This window comes from Momordica charantia (assembly GCF_013281855.1).
Source record: "Momordica charantia cultivar OHB3-1 chromosome 4 unlocalized genomic scaffold, Mcharantia_2.0 BLBB01000004.1, whole genome shotgun sequence".
NCBI classification, from domain to species: Eukaryota; Viridiplantae; Streptophyta; class Magnoliopsida; order Cucurbitales; family Cucurbitaceae; genus Momordica; species Momordica charantia.
In genome coordinates, this window is record NW_028275162.1 from 3,057,632 (window position 1) to 3,073,671 (window position 16,040).

The following is a 16,040-nucleotide window of genomic DNA, read 5'->3' on the forward strand; positions in this document are numbered from 1 at the left end:
AATGATAAGACTTTATTACGTAAATATTATATTAATGATATTAATCAATGATAGAATAATGGTTTACAAGTGATATATCAGGGAAAAAAAATATCATATTTACAAATTATTTATTCTGTTTGACAAATTTTGACAACTAGTTTTATCATGTATTATAATTACAAGAATCTTAAAACTCTTTGTTAAAAGAGAAAAAGACTTGATTAATGCTTTCCTTTGGATTAAAGAAAATCTATTTTGATCCTTACACTTTTAAATTTGCTTCCTCTTGTATTAAATTTAGTTCATTTCAATCGTTTTACTTCTAAAATATGCATTTTGGTCAACGTAATTTTAAAAAGCAACCATTTTGATCTATATTTGCAAAATTTTAATACAAATTCTGTATACAACGAAAATATTTTAATATAAAGTCATAACTTCATTTAAAAAATGTATTGAACATAATGTTGTATTGAGATTGTGATAGAAAAAAATAAGATAAGAAATAAAATGAAAAAACAAAATTATCACATTTTAAGAGTATATGAAAAAAAATTTGAAAATAAAAAGACTAAAATAACCAAAAATTGAGAGTACAAATATCAAAATGAATATTTTAAAAGCAAAGAAACCAAAATAAATTAAAACTAAAACTAAAACGACCAAAATAGTATTTAACATTTTCTTTATCACATTTGCACCGAGGTTTTAAACGTAGATGGAAATGTCGAGGAAAATATGGATAAAAATATCTCTATGAAACGTATGAATATTTTATTTCTAAAAAAGTTCTTAACTATATTCATGTTTGAATAAATTAGAAAATTATACTATCGATGATCGACGTCGAATTCGTGGACATTTATGAAGATGTCCACAGGTTTGATTGATATTTAATATCCGATTTGTAAGGGGAAAAATACACCTGCCCCATAACACTAACACCTGTTCAGCTCGAACAATCATGGAAGGTGGCTGCGAGATAAAATAATGGTCGCCATTGGAGGGCGCAGAGACCATTTTTCAAATACCAAGATTCCCAAATGATGACCTCGTTGTTTCCCATTAACCCAATCCCCACAAATTTGCTTTGACTTGCTTACCTAATGGATTCCGTCTGCAGAATTTTGGCGCCATTGTTGTTTGTACTATTTATACTCGCCAATTTCTGCCTCTTCTTTCCCCAAAACTCAGTAACGTGGAAGTTCGGAAGCTATGGAGGAGGTGCAAGATGTTGTGATTGTGGGAGCTGGGATCGGAGGTCTCACTACGGCCTTGGGACTTCACAGGTGAACTCTCTGTAATTTCTGCTTCTGATTGTGAATCCTTGGCTCTTCTACTTTAATGCTTATGATTTCAGTTCTAAACGCGTAGGTTAGGTATTCGAAGCTTGGTTTTGGAGTCGTCGGATAATCTGAGGATCACTGGATTTGCGTTTTCGTTATGGACGAATGGTTGGAAGGCACTGGATGCCATTGGAATTGGCGACTCGCTTCGCCAACTCCATGATCAACTTCACGGGTAATCTTTTAAGATTTGGATTTAGAGACCGAATTTTGCATTCAAGTCTGCTTGCACTCATGGTGTTTGTTCTTATGCCACTTCGAATGAGTTGGAACTATTTTTTACTTCTAATGACTTTCAACTATTTTTGTCTTCACTTGTACTGATTTGAAAGTTGATTTTTCAGACAGTAAATGTACTTTGGTTCATAGCTTTCGGTAAATGTGTGCGAGGTCTGAGTCATCTGTTTTTGGGGTTTTGAAATAGTATTGATTGCTATTGATAGCATTACAAGCAATTATATTGATTCTAACAAAATTCCGTTAAAATTTGTTGCATATCATTACCATTCATTGTATATAGTTTTTATTTTGCTAGTTATATACAAAAAATTTACACCTGCAATAACATCAAGGATCATGACTGCCATTTAAAACATTGTTGTTAATTGCCTTTATCAAAATGCAGGATTGTGACTGTGTCAATGATATCGGGGGATAAAACATCAGAGCTGCTGTTTTCGAGTCGAGAAGAATGGTCAGTAAGATATATGACGTTTTTATAGTAAGAAAATAGTACTATTCTTCTGCTGCATTTGGAGTTTTGTTGAGATGTGTGAGCTTGTTTTGATGGGCAGTGGAGTTCATGAAGTTCGTTGTATGAGAAGAAAGTTTTTGCTAGAACATCTGGCCAAGGAACTCCCATGTGGAACCATCAAATTCTCCTCCAAGGTGGTCTCCATTCAGGAGTTTGGTTTGTATAAGCTTGTGCATCTTGTTGATGGAACTTCAATCAAGACCAAAGTAAATTTGTCTCTTGTTTCCTCAGATATGATCTTCTGTATTGATTTTCACCATTTTAATACTGTTGGTTATGATTGAAAAGGTGCTAATAGGATGTGATGGGGTGAAATCAGTGGTGGCAAAATGGCTTGGCTTCAAGGCACCAGCTTTCACGGGGAGGTGTGCTGTAAGAGGTTGTTTAGAACTGAAGTCCAGCCATGGTTTTGATCCGAAGATGATCCAATTTGTCGGCGAAGGAGTTCGAGCTGGTATCATCCCTTGTGACGACAAGACTCTCTATTGGTTTTTCACTTGGACCCCCTCAGAGGAAGGTGAGTTTGTCAGTGTTAAATCACATAATTTCAAAAGTTACCTCGTTTAAGTTGATGAGCTAAAAGTTTAGAGATGAAAATGATGTTTTTAACTTTTAAACTTTCACAATCTCTTGCCATCAAACCATGTTATGTTAAATCACTAATGGACCGAAAACTCAAACTCAACACACTGCATAGGATAAATCTATTCCCAATACTGACAAACATCGACGCCTTGTAATTTTTGATCCTCTTCCCGTCCTGTCTCGTCTCACCTTACAGAGAAGAAAATACTGAAGAATCCAGCAAAACTGAAGCAACTTGTACTGAGCAAGCTTGGAGAGATGCCTGATGTAGCAAGGACAGTGATAGAAGAAACCGAGGTAGCTTGTTTCGAATCAGCAGCATTGAAATACAGACCTCCATGGGAGCTCATGTGGGGCAACATTGTGAAGGGCAATGTGTGTGTGGCTGGTGATGCACTGCACCCAATGACCCCAGATGTAGGGCAAGGCGGGTGCGCTGCTTTAGAAGACGGGGTTGTCTTAGCCAGATGTGTCGCCGAGGCCTTGCTGAAGAAACCCGGCAGTGAGACGGAAGAGAAGGCGGGAAAAGAGCGGGTCGAGATGGGGCTGAGGAAGTATGCGGCGGAGAGGAAATGGAGGGGCATTGAGCTGATCAGCACAGCTTATATGGTGGGGAAGATGCAACAGAGCAGTGGGGTATTTGCCAAGTTTGTGAGGGATAAGATTTTGTCTCGTTTTCTTGTTGGCCTCCTGCTGAGAAGAGCAAATTTTGACTGTGGGAAACTGGACCCTTCTTTGTAGCCAAACCTCATTTTCACTGATCCTCTGTTCTTGTGAAATTGTAGCCTCTCGGTAAAAGTTTGAAATTGAATAAAACAATTTGCTTGTGTGCAAATATGTAGAGAGAGAGAGAGAGAGCAACCTCATTGATCCTCTTTCTTATAAATTTGTAGCCTCTTAGAAATTTGAATAAAATAAAGTCAGATTCTATTTCATCCAGAACTGTCTAATAGATAACTAAGTTTGTAATGTTATATCATTTAAATTTCAATTTGTGACTAATAAATTTGTTAATTTAAAGAAATGTCTAATAAGTCCTTCTGACAAAGAAGTTGGTAGTTTGAAAGTGGGGACTGAGGGTCAATATAAATATCTAAGTTGATAGTTTTTTTTAGTACAACAGTAGATATCAATTACCGAGCTATGCTCATGTTGGCCTAAATTGGTAGTTAAACAATCTTAGATATTTAGTTAAAATACCGTCACTCTCTCTATAGACCACACCTTCTCTGAAAAGTCTCTTTTTCACCCTCTTAACATGCTCTTCTAGCCAAATTGAGCATAGCGGAACCCCCATCCCTCAATGTTGTACTAAAAAAACATGCTCTTCTAAAAATATTAGTTATTCGTATATGGTACTATAGAAATATGAATACTACTTTCATTCATTGCTGCTTATCATGTGAGCATCATAATATGACGTGGAGTTTATCAATATTAAATCTTTAAGTTATTTATAAGTTTTATGAGCCGGAGTTCTCGACCGGCTGATCTTCATCATCTTCGAACTTGATCTTTGAAGGTGGCCAAAAAACATGTTTTTCGAACTGCCAAATTTGAGTCACCAGTCAAGATTTCTTCCTGATCGTCATGGTGTGGACAAAGGGAATAGGTAGTTCTAGAAAATTTCAATGGTTTTTTGTATTTACGCACCAACTTGAAAGGTAAATAGTGGAACTTCGTTAATACAATCCATAAATGGAATAGCCAATCATTTGGCAGCGAGAGAATTCAGAATTATTTGGTGTTTTCAAGTCCAAAAAGTTTCTCTGCCATGCTCATGCCATAATGGAAGAAACTGTAGAAGATATAGTGATCGTCGGAGCGGGAATCGCCGGCCTCACCACTTCCTTGGCGCTTCACAGATTAGGTTTCAAAAGCTTAGTCTTAGAAACTTCCGATTCTCTGAGGGCCGCCGAATATGCCTTAACGACGTGGAAAAACACTTGGAAGGCTTTGGACGCCTTGGGAATCGCCGATTCCCTCCGCCGCCGCCACGATCGCCTCGCCGGGTAATTCCTGCCCTAATTTCTGAAAGCTTTGGGTTAATTTGAGACTCGATTTTGCTTCATTGGTTGCAGAAACGTGACTCTTTCTCGGCTGCTTCTGGGCTTCAAACTTCGGATTTGCTCTTTAGCGACGAAGGGTGAGATTTATTTATTGATATTTTGTTTTCCAACAAGAAGAACAATCCAACTGCAAGATATAGTAGATTATTGAATATTGAAACATATCATATGGCCTTAGAAATTTGGCGCTGTTTGGAACTTGTTTGTTTGTGGTTTGTAAAGATTTAAGTACGAAATCTCTTTCTACATACTGATTTTGAAAAAGAAAAACAGCTTTGCTACTCTATAAAATGACGTAAAATTAACAAAAGCAATACAACTTTGATGTTCTTACTGAATTTTTGTTCTACAAATCTTGAATTATCTGGTTTTAGAACATTTCAAACAGAAACAGCCCCAGTTACTGAATCTTGAATTGTTGATTGAAATTGAAACCTGTGGGCAGAAGCAGAGACCATGAAGCCAGAACTCTGATGACAAAGTCGTTATTGGAAGCCCTTGCTATGGATCTTCCAAGCGGCACCATTAGATACTCCTCCAAGGTTGTTTCCATTGAAGAATCACAATCAGGCTTTCTTAAGCTGCCGCATCTTGCTGATGGAACATTACTCAAAACCAAGGTAAGTCCTGTGTTTTTACTCACGAGCATGGCCATGGATTTGAGAACAAGTTCATGTGGTTTTTCAGCAAAGGCCTTCGCTTCGGCGTCATGCCGTGTAGTGCCAACACGGTCTATTGGTTTATGACTTGGCGTCCTTCCAAACAAGGTTAGTCCCTCTCACTAAAAGAAATTATTCAACGTGGTCGTTTTACTGATAATTGTTGAATGTAAGTTCAAAATCTACCTGCCTCCTAATGATGGTGAGTGAGATATGAATTAAAAAACTTGCTTTTTTTAGTACAATATGTGAGGTGGGAGATCGAACTCACAAACTCTTAATTGGAGATATATGTCAATTACCGCTGATTATGCTCGCTTTGAAAAAAATATAGCTTTTAAATTGTCCAATACATTTAACACTATAAAATTATCAATCACATTGTTTCAGCATCGTTGAGTAATTTCTCCTCCTACCGGACTACAAATTCACTTTTAGCATTAACGATAGTGAGACAAGTTCATATAGAAATATTGTATTGGAATGATAAACAGAAAATGGCCAACTCTTGTTTGCCCTCACTCTTCTTAGTCACTCTATAACCACTCTATAAAAATCTAACTCAAACTCATGTTTAATGATACATATATCCTCTTGAAATGGGTTCAAACCATGGTGGTCACCTGGTTAGGATTTAATATCCTACGAATTACCATGTCAATCAAATGTAGTAGGTCAGACGGTTAGTCAGTGATTAATCGAGGTGTGCGCAAGCTGGTCCAGACATACGGATATGAAAAAAAAAAAAGAAACCCCTCTTAATATTGTTATAATGCTCATAGTATCTCCCTGTTGATATTCCTAATACATTGTGAAACTTGCAGAGGAGACTGAAGAGAACCCATCAAGACTGAAGCAACACCTTTTGAGCAAGCTTGGCAAGGTACCTGATCAAATAAGGGCTGTTGTTGAAGACACAGAAGTTGATTCTTTTGTGTCACTGCCATTGAGATATAGGCACCCTTGGCAGCTTGTCCGGAATAACTTTTCCCGCGGCAACGTTACCATCGCTGGCGATGCACTCCACCCGATGACCCCGGATCTCAGCCAAGGAGGTTGTTCTGCACTGGAAGACGGCGTCGTTCTCGCCTGATGTCTAGCCGAAGCTATGTCGAGGAATCCAGGTGGGGAGGACTATGAGAGAATTGAGAAGGGGTTTGGAGAAATATGCAAAAGAGAGGAGATGGAGAAGCATTGGGCTTATAACTACATCTTATGTGGTTGGTTCAATTCAAGAGAGTAAAGGGAAAGTGATGAACTACTTGAGAGATAAGATCTTGGCTGATTTTCTTGCTGGTTTATTGTTGAAGATCTCTGCTTTTGATTGTGGGACACTTAGCTCATGAATTCAGCCATTTTTATTTTTATGTCTAGTTTTTGTATGTTGTGTTGTCCATAAATAAATTCATATTTACTTTAGTGGAGTGCTAAGTTGGAATGAGTTTTTGTTCAAAGCTATACACAAAACTTGTAAGTTTTTCTCTTTGAAAAATAAAAATTTAAATCAAATTTCTTACCGTTTCATTTATAAATTTCAAGGATATCGATTAGAGTTGGCTAAGTAGATCGATTAGAATTGGCTATGTAGATTAAGTTATTTCATAGTGGTCAATATAAACTTAGCTCCGCGGTAATTGACATCTTTCTTTGATCCAGAAGTCATAAGTTTGAATCCCCACTTCACATTTTCTACCAAAAATAAGTGATTTCACAGTAATATGAATAAAGGTTCTTATAGAGCTAAATCATATGCATTAGAGTTTTTATTTTTATTTTTATGGCTGTACCTACGAAATTTCTTTATATGTAATGTAATATTAAAAAGAAAAAAAATATTTTTTTTAGTTTTCAAATTAAGGTTAATCAAATAGATGAATAACTAAACTAAAATTTGGTTTGGTTGATTTTGGTAACCAAAATATATATATATATATATATATATATATATATATATATATATATTTCCTCTCAGTACAACATATGGAGGTGGAGATCAAACCTACAACCTCTTGTTAGAGATATATGTTAATTATTGTTGAGTTACGTTCACTTTGGACAACCTGATCCTATCGTGTATGATATTGTTACATACCTAATTCGATATTAAATTATTATTGTTTTGTAAGTATAAAGATAAAATTGTTACAAAATAAGGTTTAAGAATTAAATCGTTAATTCAATAAAACATATGGAAAAACGTGTTTTTAAATTATAAAAGTTGGGTTTAAAGCCCATACTAACCACCTCCCACCTCCGTTGTAAATTAATTTTTAGAGACAGTTACAAATATGACAAAAATATTTAGTAAATTTAACAAAATAACAATCACATTTAGTTTTTTCAAATATAACACTTTTTTTATATTAAAAAAATAGAGGTCCAATTTTAAAATAACAACTTTACCCTAATAATATACATATATAATATATTTATAATATATCTTACTATATATATATATAAAACAGAGGTCTAATTTTAAAATAACAACTTTACCCTAATAATATATATTTGTAATATATTTATAATATATCTTATTATGAATATATATAGATACATACATACATATATATAATGCGATATATGTATAATATATTACTGATATGAGTGTCTGTGTAATATGTATGTGATATACATATGATATACTATTTGATATACTACTAATATGAATTCAAATTTGTGTTATATTTGAAAATTTTGAAAAACACATGACATATTTTGAAGTACATAGAACATTTTTGCTAACTGCTACAATTTTTCTAATTTTTATGTATTTTTCGATACGGAATGTTACGGATCAAGTAGTACCTGGTGAAATCACAAATATTAAAAAAAAAAGAGAGAGAAAAATTATGGACTAAAGTTGGTAATTTAACCGAACTTTTTATAGGCATATTATACAAAAGCCCCAAGATATTGGCTTGCTTCTCACTTTCACTGGTTTGTCTTGCTCAGGAGGCAACCTGAAGAAACCCTTGCTCCATCTCCGATCGCTTCATTCAGCAATATCTCGCGCTTTCTCTGAATTCCAGGTTAAATTTATTTAAGTTATCGATCTAGTTTCTTCCTTCTGTTTCTCCATTGGGAAATTTTTTGATTCAGTTGTGTAGTTTAGAATTTCATTCAGAATTTGTGAAGATGACGCAAGACGCCGAGATGAAAGAGCTTCCCGCTCCAATTTCTTCTTCTTCTGCTGCTTCAACTTCTCCCTCTGCTTTACAACGTAAGAAATTTTACCTGCATTTTCTCAACCCTTCTCGCTTCTGTGCCTTCTTTGTTCAATCCTTCGTTTTCTCGTGCCTTATTGAGTTCTTAGAGGAATTGGTATTGAAATTTGTTCACGATTTCTTTTAATCAGATTTGAAAGAGATCGTCTCGCTCATTGAGACCGGTGCTTATGCCCGGGAAGTCAGGCGAATTGTTCGAGCTATTCGTCTGACCATGGCGTTACGGCGGAAGTTGAAGGCATCTGTCCTTTCTTCATTCCTGAATTCGGCTCTCCAGCCAGGATCCGATGTGCACACACGGTTATCGTCATTTCTTCCAAAGGTAATTTGAAATTTCATCCGCATTATGCAATTCCCTGTCCTAAACATGCGTAAAATGTCACAAGCTATGTTTCTGTGTTTTGAGTTACTGTTAGGGTATGACCAATTTAGTCTTTGTTCTGGTGCTAGTGTTCTGAGTTTTGAAATTTCTGAACAATTGCTTAGGAGGATGACTACGAAATGGATGTTGACTCTGCAACACAGGCACCTGCAAAACACCCCTTACCCGAGATAGAGATATTCTGCTATTTGATTGTGCTAATATTTTTGATTGATCAGAAGAAATATGATGAGGTGATGTATTCTTCATAACTATCAAGGTTTTTCCTATTTTGCCTAAACTTTGGCTGTCCTGAACCCTTGCTGGATATTCTTCAGGCTAAGGCTTGTGCTACAGCTAGCATTGCCCGACTGAAGAACCTGAATAGGAGAACAGTTGATGTGCTAGCATCTAGGCTCTACTTCTATTACTCACTCAGCTACGAACTCACTGGCGATCTTGCTGAAATAAGAGGGTGGGTGTATAATTTAAGATTTTATTAGAGTTATTTTAGTTAGTTATATGCTTCTGGTGCGATTATGGTGGTCTTACTCCAGATTAGAGGAGTGAGGATAAATATGGAATCAAATGGCTTTATTTATACTGTATGGTATTCGTTTTGTAACATGGAGAACTTTGATTAACAGCAACCTCCTAGCCCTGCATCGCATAGCAACCTTACGCCACGATGAATTGGGTCAGGTAGTTCACTTCTTTTCAGTGCACAACACCCCATGACCATATATTATGATGGCTTATGTACTGGTAACAATGTGATGTAGGAAACCCTCCTCAACCTACTACTTCGCAACTACCTCCACTACAATCTTTATGATCAAGCAGAGAAGTTGAGGTCTAAGGCACCCCGATTTGAAGCTCACTCAAATCAGCAGGCAAGTTTAAGTGCTTTAGTTTTTTCTTTTACTTATATTTTTCTATCTTTTAAGGAAACAAGTACCTGTGGATTTATAGAAGTTCCATTAGATGTAGCATTCTTCCCTGTAGAAATGCTTGTAAGAGATATTAACTGGCTATACCTTAAATAGTTTAAGCAATGAGATCTGAAATTCTTAATTTGGCATGCTTAGTTATAAACTTCCGAAGTTCAAGAACAATTGCAGTTTCTTGGAGTGTCTCTACATGAGAAGAATCCAGGCATCATATTTTGGATTCTTAATGATGTTTTGCTCGTATAAACTTCATCAATTTTGTAAAATTTAAATTCTAATTTTTTGCCACATATCTCATAATGATTGGTTTCTATTACAGTTCTGTAGGTACCTATTTTACCTAGGCAAGATCAGGACCATTCAGCTGGAATATACAGATGCAAAGGAGTCTCTTCTACAAGCTGCTCGGAAAGCGCCTATTGCTGCTCTTGGTTTTCGAGTGCAATGCAACAAGTGGGCAATCATTGTTCGCTTGTTGTTAGGAGAAATCCCCGAGAGGACTGTTTTCATGCAGAAAGGCATGGAAACAGCTTTGAGGCCATACTTTGAACTTACAAATGTAAGTTGTATTGGTAAAATTTGGCATATTTCAGTTATTTCTTCCCTTGAGTTTCAAGTTCGAGAAGTAATCATTTCATGTCCTTTAACAATAACAAAAATATAAATAATCTTGTTTTTAAATAAAGGTGACGTTGGTGATGACTTAGAGAAATCCAATTGCCAATACTGCTGCATCATTTTTAGTTGTAGAATATTATTAACATGTTTGCTCTGCGATTACCACCGTTCCCTCACGCATCTTTCCTTTCTTCATCCTTTTTTTCTGTTAAAAAAATTAAATTACATGCACCGTTGAGTTGGCCTTTTACAATGAATTATAGTGAATTCACTTGGCAATAATGAATCGAGATAAGGGCTATGGGATTCCTGTCTAGTCTGCTATGTTTATCAACAATGCTCGTCCATTTTTTTCAGGCTGTGAGAATTGGTGACTTGGAGCTTTTCAGAACTGTTGCCGAGAAATTCTCTAGTACTTTCAGCTCAGACCGGACCAACAATTTGATTGTGAGGCTGCGACATAACGTAATTAGAACTGCGCTTCGCAACATTAGCATTTCTTATTCGCGCATTTCTCTAGCTGATGTTGCTAAAAAGCTGAGATTGGACTCTGAAAATCCTGTTGCTGATGCTGAGAGTATCGTCTCCAAGGCAATCCGAGATGGAGCAATCGACGCCACAGTTGATCATGCCAACGGATGGATGGTATCCAAGGAGACTGGTGACATCTACTCTACCAATGAACCTCAAATGGCCTTCAACTCCAGGATTGCATTTTGCCTTAATATGCATAACGAGGCAGTTCGTGCTCTTAGGTTTCCACCAAATTCTCACAAAGAAAAAGAAAGTGCTGAGAAGAGGAGAGAAAGACAGCAGCAGGAGCAAGAACTTGCTAAGCATATTGCTGAGGAAGACGATGACGACTTTTAATTGATTCAATCTGAGACGCGATACGAGTCGAGTTGTCGGTGCGTTAAAGATGGTACGACTTTATTCAGAAATGCTAGGCAGAAAATTTCTTGGCCTTTTATCTTTATCATGAATTTGTTGTGTTTTAATGCTGGCTTGCTATTTCATCCATCGAACGATCTTTAGATATTATTTACTCCAACTCTAAATTGTAACTCTAAATTATCTTGTTATAGTTGATATTTATGACTCTTTTATTTTCCATTCGGCTAGTGAATGGTAACATAAATCTAGGTTACATCAACTTTTTTTTTTTTTAGTACAGTAGGTTACATCAACTTTCAAAACCAATTAAATTAAATCTTCATGTTGGGATATATATTAATTTTTACAAATTATTAATTTAAAGTTGCATGAGCCTGAATTTATAGAACTCGTTTAATTGGACACAATCTATACACAAATTTGGTCTAACCAATTCAACTTCATTGTTCATAAATCCAAATTTACTAAAAACATGGGGCCAAAATACCTCTTCACTCTCACCTTAATTCTTACCAATGGGGTGAAAATTTCAACTCAAAAAATAATTTAAGTTCATATATATATATATATTAAATACAACATAATTCAGCTTTTTTAAGATTTTAGTCTCTACCTTCAATTAAAAAAAAAGTACATTTCTTGACGGACCTAAGAATGTTGTCTTTTTTTTTTTTTTTTTGGAGGACCTAAGAATAGTTGAAGTGAGAGAAAATTTTATACACTGCTCACGCCAAATCAAAAAAGAATCAAATACATTTCAAAGTAATGGCGTAAAACTTGATCCATTAATCCTTTTACTTTTCTAGCAATATGGAAGTATTTAAGTAATTATCGTTCTATAAGACCACAATACTATTCAATTCTATGAATCGATTCATGATATTTTAATAAGATTGATCATTGGCAAACAAAATCCAATTATTGACATCCTCATGTTACAATATCATAAAAAAGAAACAGTAAATGTCAATAAAAAAAGTTGGATCGTTTTTCGAAAAACTAGGAAAAAAGGAGAAAAAAGGCACAGCCGTTGGTTTCATCTTTCATAGTACAGCTCAAGAAAAAATATTTCAAATATTTCCAGAACAAGAAGAAAGATGAGTCGACGCAGCAGTAAATGAAGTGTGGCAGTCGATGACTTCAGACTTGGTATTAAAATTTCAGTTCTACACGTCAGTGGTTGCCTGGTGGGTCACTCAAACAGCTGAACTGAACCCAAACGACTTGACGATGGTGCTCACACTTTCTGCAAAAGTTTTGGAAGTAATTTTCTTACCTGGCACGTGAAATGGATTTGAAACTGCATCCACGTATGCAGCATGAAATCTCCTGAAAAACTGGAAAATTTTGAGGAATACATCAGATGTCATATTATAGAGTTTGTGTGTATGCAACATAGTGTATAAATGCGCAAGGCAGAACCAAAAATTGCCTAAATTTGTGATTCTTTTTCAAAAGAATTGATGATTGCAGACAATATAAAGTATGACAGAAAAAAGAGTGAATGTATTACGAGAACAAAGTGATCTCACTTGGGAAGTAGATTCTTACAAAGCTAACTAAGAGGGCATTTTGGCTTATGGCTAGTGTTGGATAGCGTAAGACCTTACGGACTCTGCTCCACATGGCAGAAGAGGAGAGAACTGGGAGAGGTCGAGGAATAATACCTTGGACCTCAACATGAACCCAACATGATCTCAGCAATAGCCAAGGCCGAGCCGAGGTATTTTGAAGTAAACTTCAATCAACCATCTGATAGGATTGCTATCCATAGGATCGATTAGGGTTATTATTGGGGCATCAAGGGTATATTAGTAATTGGATTGGGGTTTGACTATAAATACAGTGAGGGGGTAAGAATGAAAGTAGACAATCAGTTACTGGTTAGTATGGTTTGGGCGAGAGTAAGAATACTCAAGAGAGGGAGGAGGATCCAAGTACCTCGAATTACTTGGTAGTTATTGTAGTTATATTTTTTATATTTCAATATATCTTTAGTGTTTGGGTTCTATCACCATCACTCCACTATTGAGGAACGTATGTTGGAATGCCCACGGTAGTGTTTGATAACCACTAAGTGGACCCCACTTGTCGACGGTATAAATTGGAAACTTGTCTATGTATCCAGGTATGTGTGACTGATTGCTCGTCTAGAAAACAACTTGGATAGTACCAAATTGAGCGTCACAACTTGCTTTCTCTCTTTTGTAGGTTATATGCTCACCTTAGAAGGTCATCGGTTTTCACACAAACAGTTAGATTCTTACAAAACTACAGAGAAGTTGAACCTGGCTATGGTATATGTGTTTGCTTATCCTAAGATTGCAAGTTCCATAGACTACATAAACTCGTACTTCTAAAAGCTCATCTACATAAGCTATACAAATTATCAAACTTCCTAAGGTCAGTTCTCACAATCCAAACAGAGGCACACAATACTAGACTGCCTAATCCAAACTATGCAAGCTCAAACATATCAAATTCATGAACCAAAGCTCTCTAAAGGAGCAAGGGTTGTTTAAGAAAAATCAAGCAACACTTGAATATAGTGCAAATGATCAGAGACAACGATGCTTTCTTAGTATTTGAAGAAAAGACAAAAATCAATGATTGCACACTATTCTGATATTCTGTTGATATGTTGTGTTCTAAGAAGCATATCTGAGATTTCAATGGACATCAATTCTGGTTTCAGCTGGTTGTGAAGGGAGAATAAATATTAATGGTAGTGCACCTCTCCAGAATCTGTCATGTTCACATCAGTATCTTAGTAAAACAGCTACCCTGTTAGGAGTTTTATCATTGAAAGCAGAAATGTGAAGACTGAATACACGGAGATATTATGGTGTCTGCACCACAAACATCTTGACAGTGGCAATACCCTGAAATGTCTCATCTTCATATCCTATTGCTATGATGCATATTTAGAGATCAAAAGGCATGTGGATTTCGAGCATGAGAAGCTTGTTTGAGATACCAATGGATATCAATCATGGTTTCAGCTGGCCGTGAAGGAAGAATAAACATTTATGATAGGAATCCTCCCTAGGAATATGTCACGTTTACATCACTACTAAAGCAGCTAGCTTGAGAAAGGTTACACCTTATCGTCGAAAGAAAAATTTGTAAAAGACAACTGAATAAGAGGAGGAACTCATTTAAATGTTTGTATCACTAACATCTTCACAGATAGACAACACCCTGAAAATTTTCATCTTCAGAGTTACCTAAAAGTAACAGTTCACATAGAAAAATTAAAGATCTGTACTACTGTAGAAAGTTTGATTATCGTAATTGCAAATTCACAATGTACTCACACTTCTCACATCGGCATCTCTGACATCTAGATCTGTGGTCACCACAATAAACTTCACTTTGGTATTAGTCAAATAGCCATACCTGGACATGATTTCAATCATACAGAATCATTTAAGATCCACTCCAATAGAAACTGAAAAGAACACATTCTGATCCTACTTGATGTGGAAATAGCCCACACTGCTTTGTCCACAGAAACAATGATACTCACACTTTATAATTTTCAGTCGGATAAAGAAGACCGAGAAAGGTCTCGTTCAAGGTTGGTCCAGATTTTCTCGGATTGTTCACTGGCAGCAACACCATAGACAATATCAGAGGGAAGACTTTAGCTAGGTCCGGAAGACACTTAAACTTATTGAAGCTTGGAAATTATCGCAAAAACATATCCAAATCATAAACCCTACTAACTGAGTGCAACACCAGGCGCCGTTCCTAGATCTGATCGTCCTTCAACTTCGTGAAAAATACAATTAATTACAAGCAATGAAACACTAAGGCAAACAAGAAATCTACCTCGCTCTTCGATGACATCCAGCGAACAATGGACAATGTGATGGAGCTTGAGAGCATCATCGGCCTCCGTGAAGCTTTGAATGTACAGCGGGTTGTTCTGTTTGCTCCGGCCGAATCGAAAAAGGATCACAAATCTTTTCTTATTAACATATATGAAATTTCTTTGGGTTCCATAAAATATGGTGTTCGTGGAGGTCGCACCTGGTGGCCGACGACGGCGACGCAGACGATCATCTTCGACGGCGGCGGGTTTTTCTTCTGCGGGATTGGGCCACTCGGGCAATGCGAATTTCACGGTTGCGTTGCCGCGAAGAAGGTCGGATCTTCCAAAAGGGGTGAAGAAAAATTAAAAGAAAAAGAAAAATCTTCCTCGAGAAAATGGCTATCTTACCCCTACGTGGCCTAGTAGATGATTGAGTTTTGTTAAATACAAGTTTATGTAACTAATATGTTAATTTGTGGGATTTTTGTAGTATTGCCGGGGATGGGGATGCGACTGCCACTGATTAAGATATCTTAACTATTGAGATAAGTTAGGATGACGTTAATTTATGGAATTTGTGAACATAGCTTCTTGATAATCCAGATGATTATTCATTATTTTAAGATCTAAAGTTCAAATTCTCATACTCACATTTATTGTAAAAAAGATAGATATCATATAATTTTTTGAAAATTTTTAATTTTGTAATAGAATTTGCCTTCAAAGACAATCCTATTAGTCAGGGTACGAGGTTTTGTGGTGTCACTTCTATGGATTTAAA

General features: G+C 36.1%; 3 protein-coding genes and 1 pseudogene across 6 annotated transcripts; 3 read left to right on the forward strand and 1 right to left on the reverse strand.

Annotated features, from left to right (window-relative positions):
* The first annotated feature begins 911 nt into the window (after positions 1-911).
* On the forward strand, positions 912-3,602 carry LOC111007506 (monooxygenase 2). The gene is made up of 6 exons (XM_022279893.2): positions 912-1,271; positions 1,357-1,503; positions 1,954-2,022; positions 2,123-2,288; positions 2,371-2,599; positions 2,864-3,602. Exons 1-6 carry the CDS (start codon positions 1,198-1,200, stop codon positions 3,406-3,408), a joined length of 1,230 nt encoding a protein of 409 aa, XP_022135585.1. The 5' UTR covers positions 912-1,197; the 3' UTR covers positions 3,409-3,602.
* A 559-nt stretch (positions 3,603-4,161) lies between these two features.
* Positions 4,162-6,814, forward strand: LOC111007573 (monooxygenase 2-like; annotated as a pseudogene). Its single transcript, XR_015790067.1, has 4 exons — positions 4,162-4,679; positions 4,749-4,813; positions 5,182-5,503; positions 6,220-6,814. The product of XR_015790067.1 is annotated as a monooxygenase 2-like (transcript).
* A 1,454-nt stretch (positions 6,815-8,268) lies between these two features.
* LOC111007897 (putative 26S proteasome non-ATPase regulatory subunit 3) lies at positions 8,269-11,661 on the forward strand. 3 transcript variants are annotated; one of them, XM_022280436.2, is made up of 9 exons: positions 8,269-8,424; positions 8,508-8,615; positions 8,751-8,941; positions 9,106-9,234; positions 9,319-9,455; positions 9,628-9,682; positions 9,763-9,873; positions 10,250-10,489; positions 10,906-11,661. In XM_022280436.2, the coding sequence occupies exons 2-9, from the start codon at positions 8,531-8,533 to the stop codon at positions 11,416-11,418; spliced, it is 1,461 nt and encodes a 486-aa protein (XP_022136128.1). In that variant the 5' UTR covers positions 8,269-8,424; positions 8,508-8,530; the 3' UTR covers positions 11,419-11,661. The 3 variants fall into 3 exon arrangements, with proteins under 3 accessions (XP_022136128.1, XP_022136129.1, XP_022136130.1); XM_022280437.2 differs by having other exon boundaries at positions 8,271-8,424; positions 8,520-8,615; XM_022280438.2 differs by having other exon boundaries at positions 8,288-8,424; positions 8,503-8,615.
* A 641-nt stretch (positions 11,662-12,302) lies between these two features.
* Positions 12,303-15,684, reverse strand: LOC111008034 (SNARE-like superfamily protein). Its single transcript, XM_022280625.2, has 5 exons — positions 15,478-15,684; positions 15,277-15,373; positions 14,972-15,050; positions 14,760-14,841; positions 12,303-12,779 (listed from the first exon to the last, which is right to left on the reverse strand). Exons 1-5 carry the CDS (start codon positions 15,508-15,510, stop codon positions 12,639-12,641), a joined length of 432 nt encoding a protein of 143 aa, XP_022136317.1. The 5' UTR covers positions 15,511-15,684; the 3' UTR covers positions 12,303-12,638.
* Between the last annotated feature and the right edge of the window lie 356 nt (positions 15,685-16,040).

Coding starts and splice junctions, on each gene's coding strand:
- LOC111007506 (XM_022279893.2), top strand. CDS start 1,198: ATGGAGGAGGTGCAAGATGTTGTGATTGTGGGAGCTGGGATCGGAGGT. Junction 1,504..1,953: donor CTCCATGATCAACTTCACGG/GTAATCTTTTAA, acceptor ATCAAAATGCAG/GATTGTGACTGTGTCAATGA. Junction 2,023..2,122: donor TTTTCGAGTCGAGAAGAATG/GTCAGTAAGATA, acceptor TTTGATGGGCAG/TGGAGTTCATGAAGTTCGTT.
- LOC111007897 (XM_022280436.2), top strand. CDS start 8,531: ATGACGCAAGACGCCGAGATGAAAGAGCTTCCCGCTCCAATTTCTTCT. Junction 8,942..9,105: donor TATCGTCATTTCTTCCAAAG/GTAATTTGAAAT, acceptor ACAATTGCTTAG/GAGGATGACTACGAAATGGA. Junction 9,683..9,762: donor GCCACGATGAATTGGGTCAG/GTAGTTCACTTC, acceptor AATGTGATGTAG/GAAACCCTCCTCAACCTACT.
- LOC111008034 (XM_022280625.2), bottom strand. CDS start 15,510: ATGATCGTCTGCGTCGCCGTCGTCGGCCACCAG. Junction 14,842..14,971: donor CCGACTGAAAATTATAAAGT/GTGAGTATCATT, acceptor AATCATGTCCAG/GTATGGCTATTTGACTAATA. Junction 12,780..14,759: donor GAGATGCCGATGTGAGAAGT/GTGAGTACATTG, acceptor AAAATTTTCCAG/TTTTTCAGGAGATTTCATGC.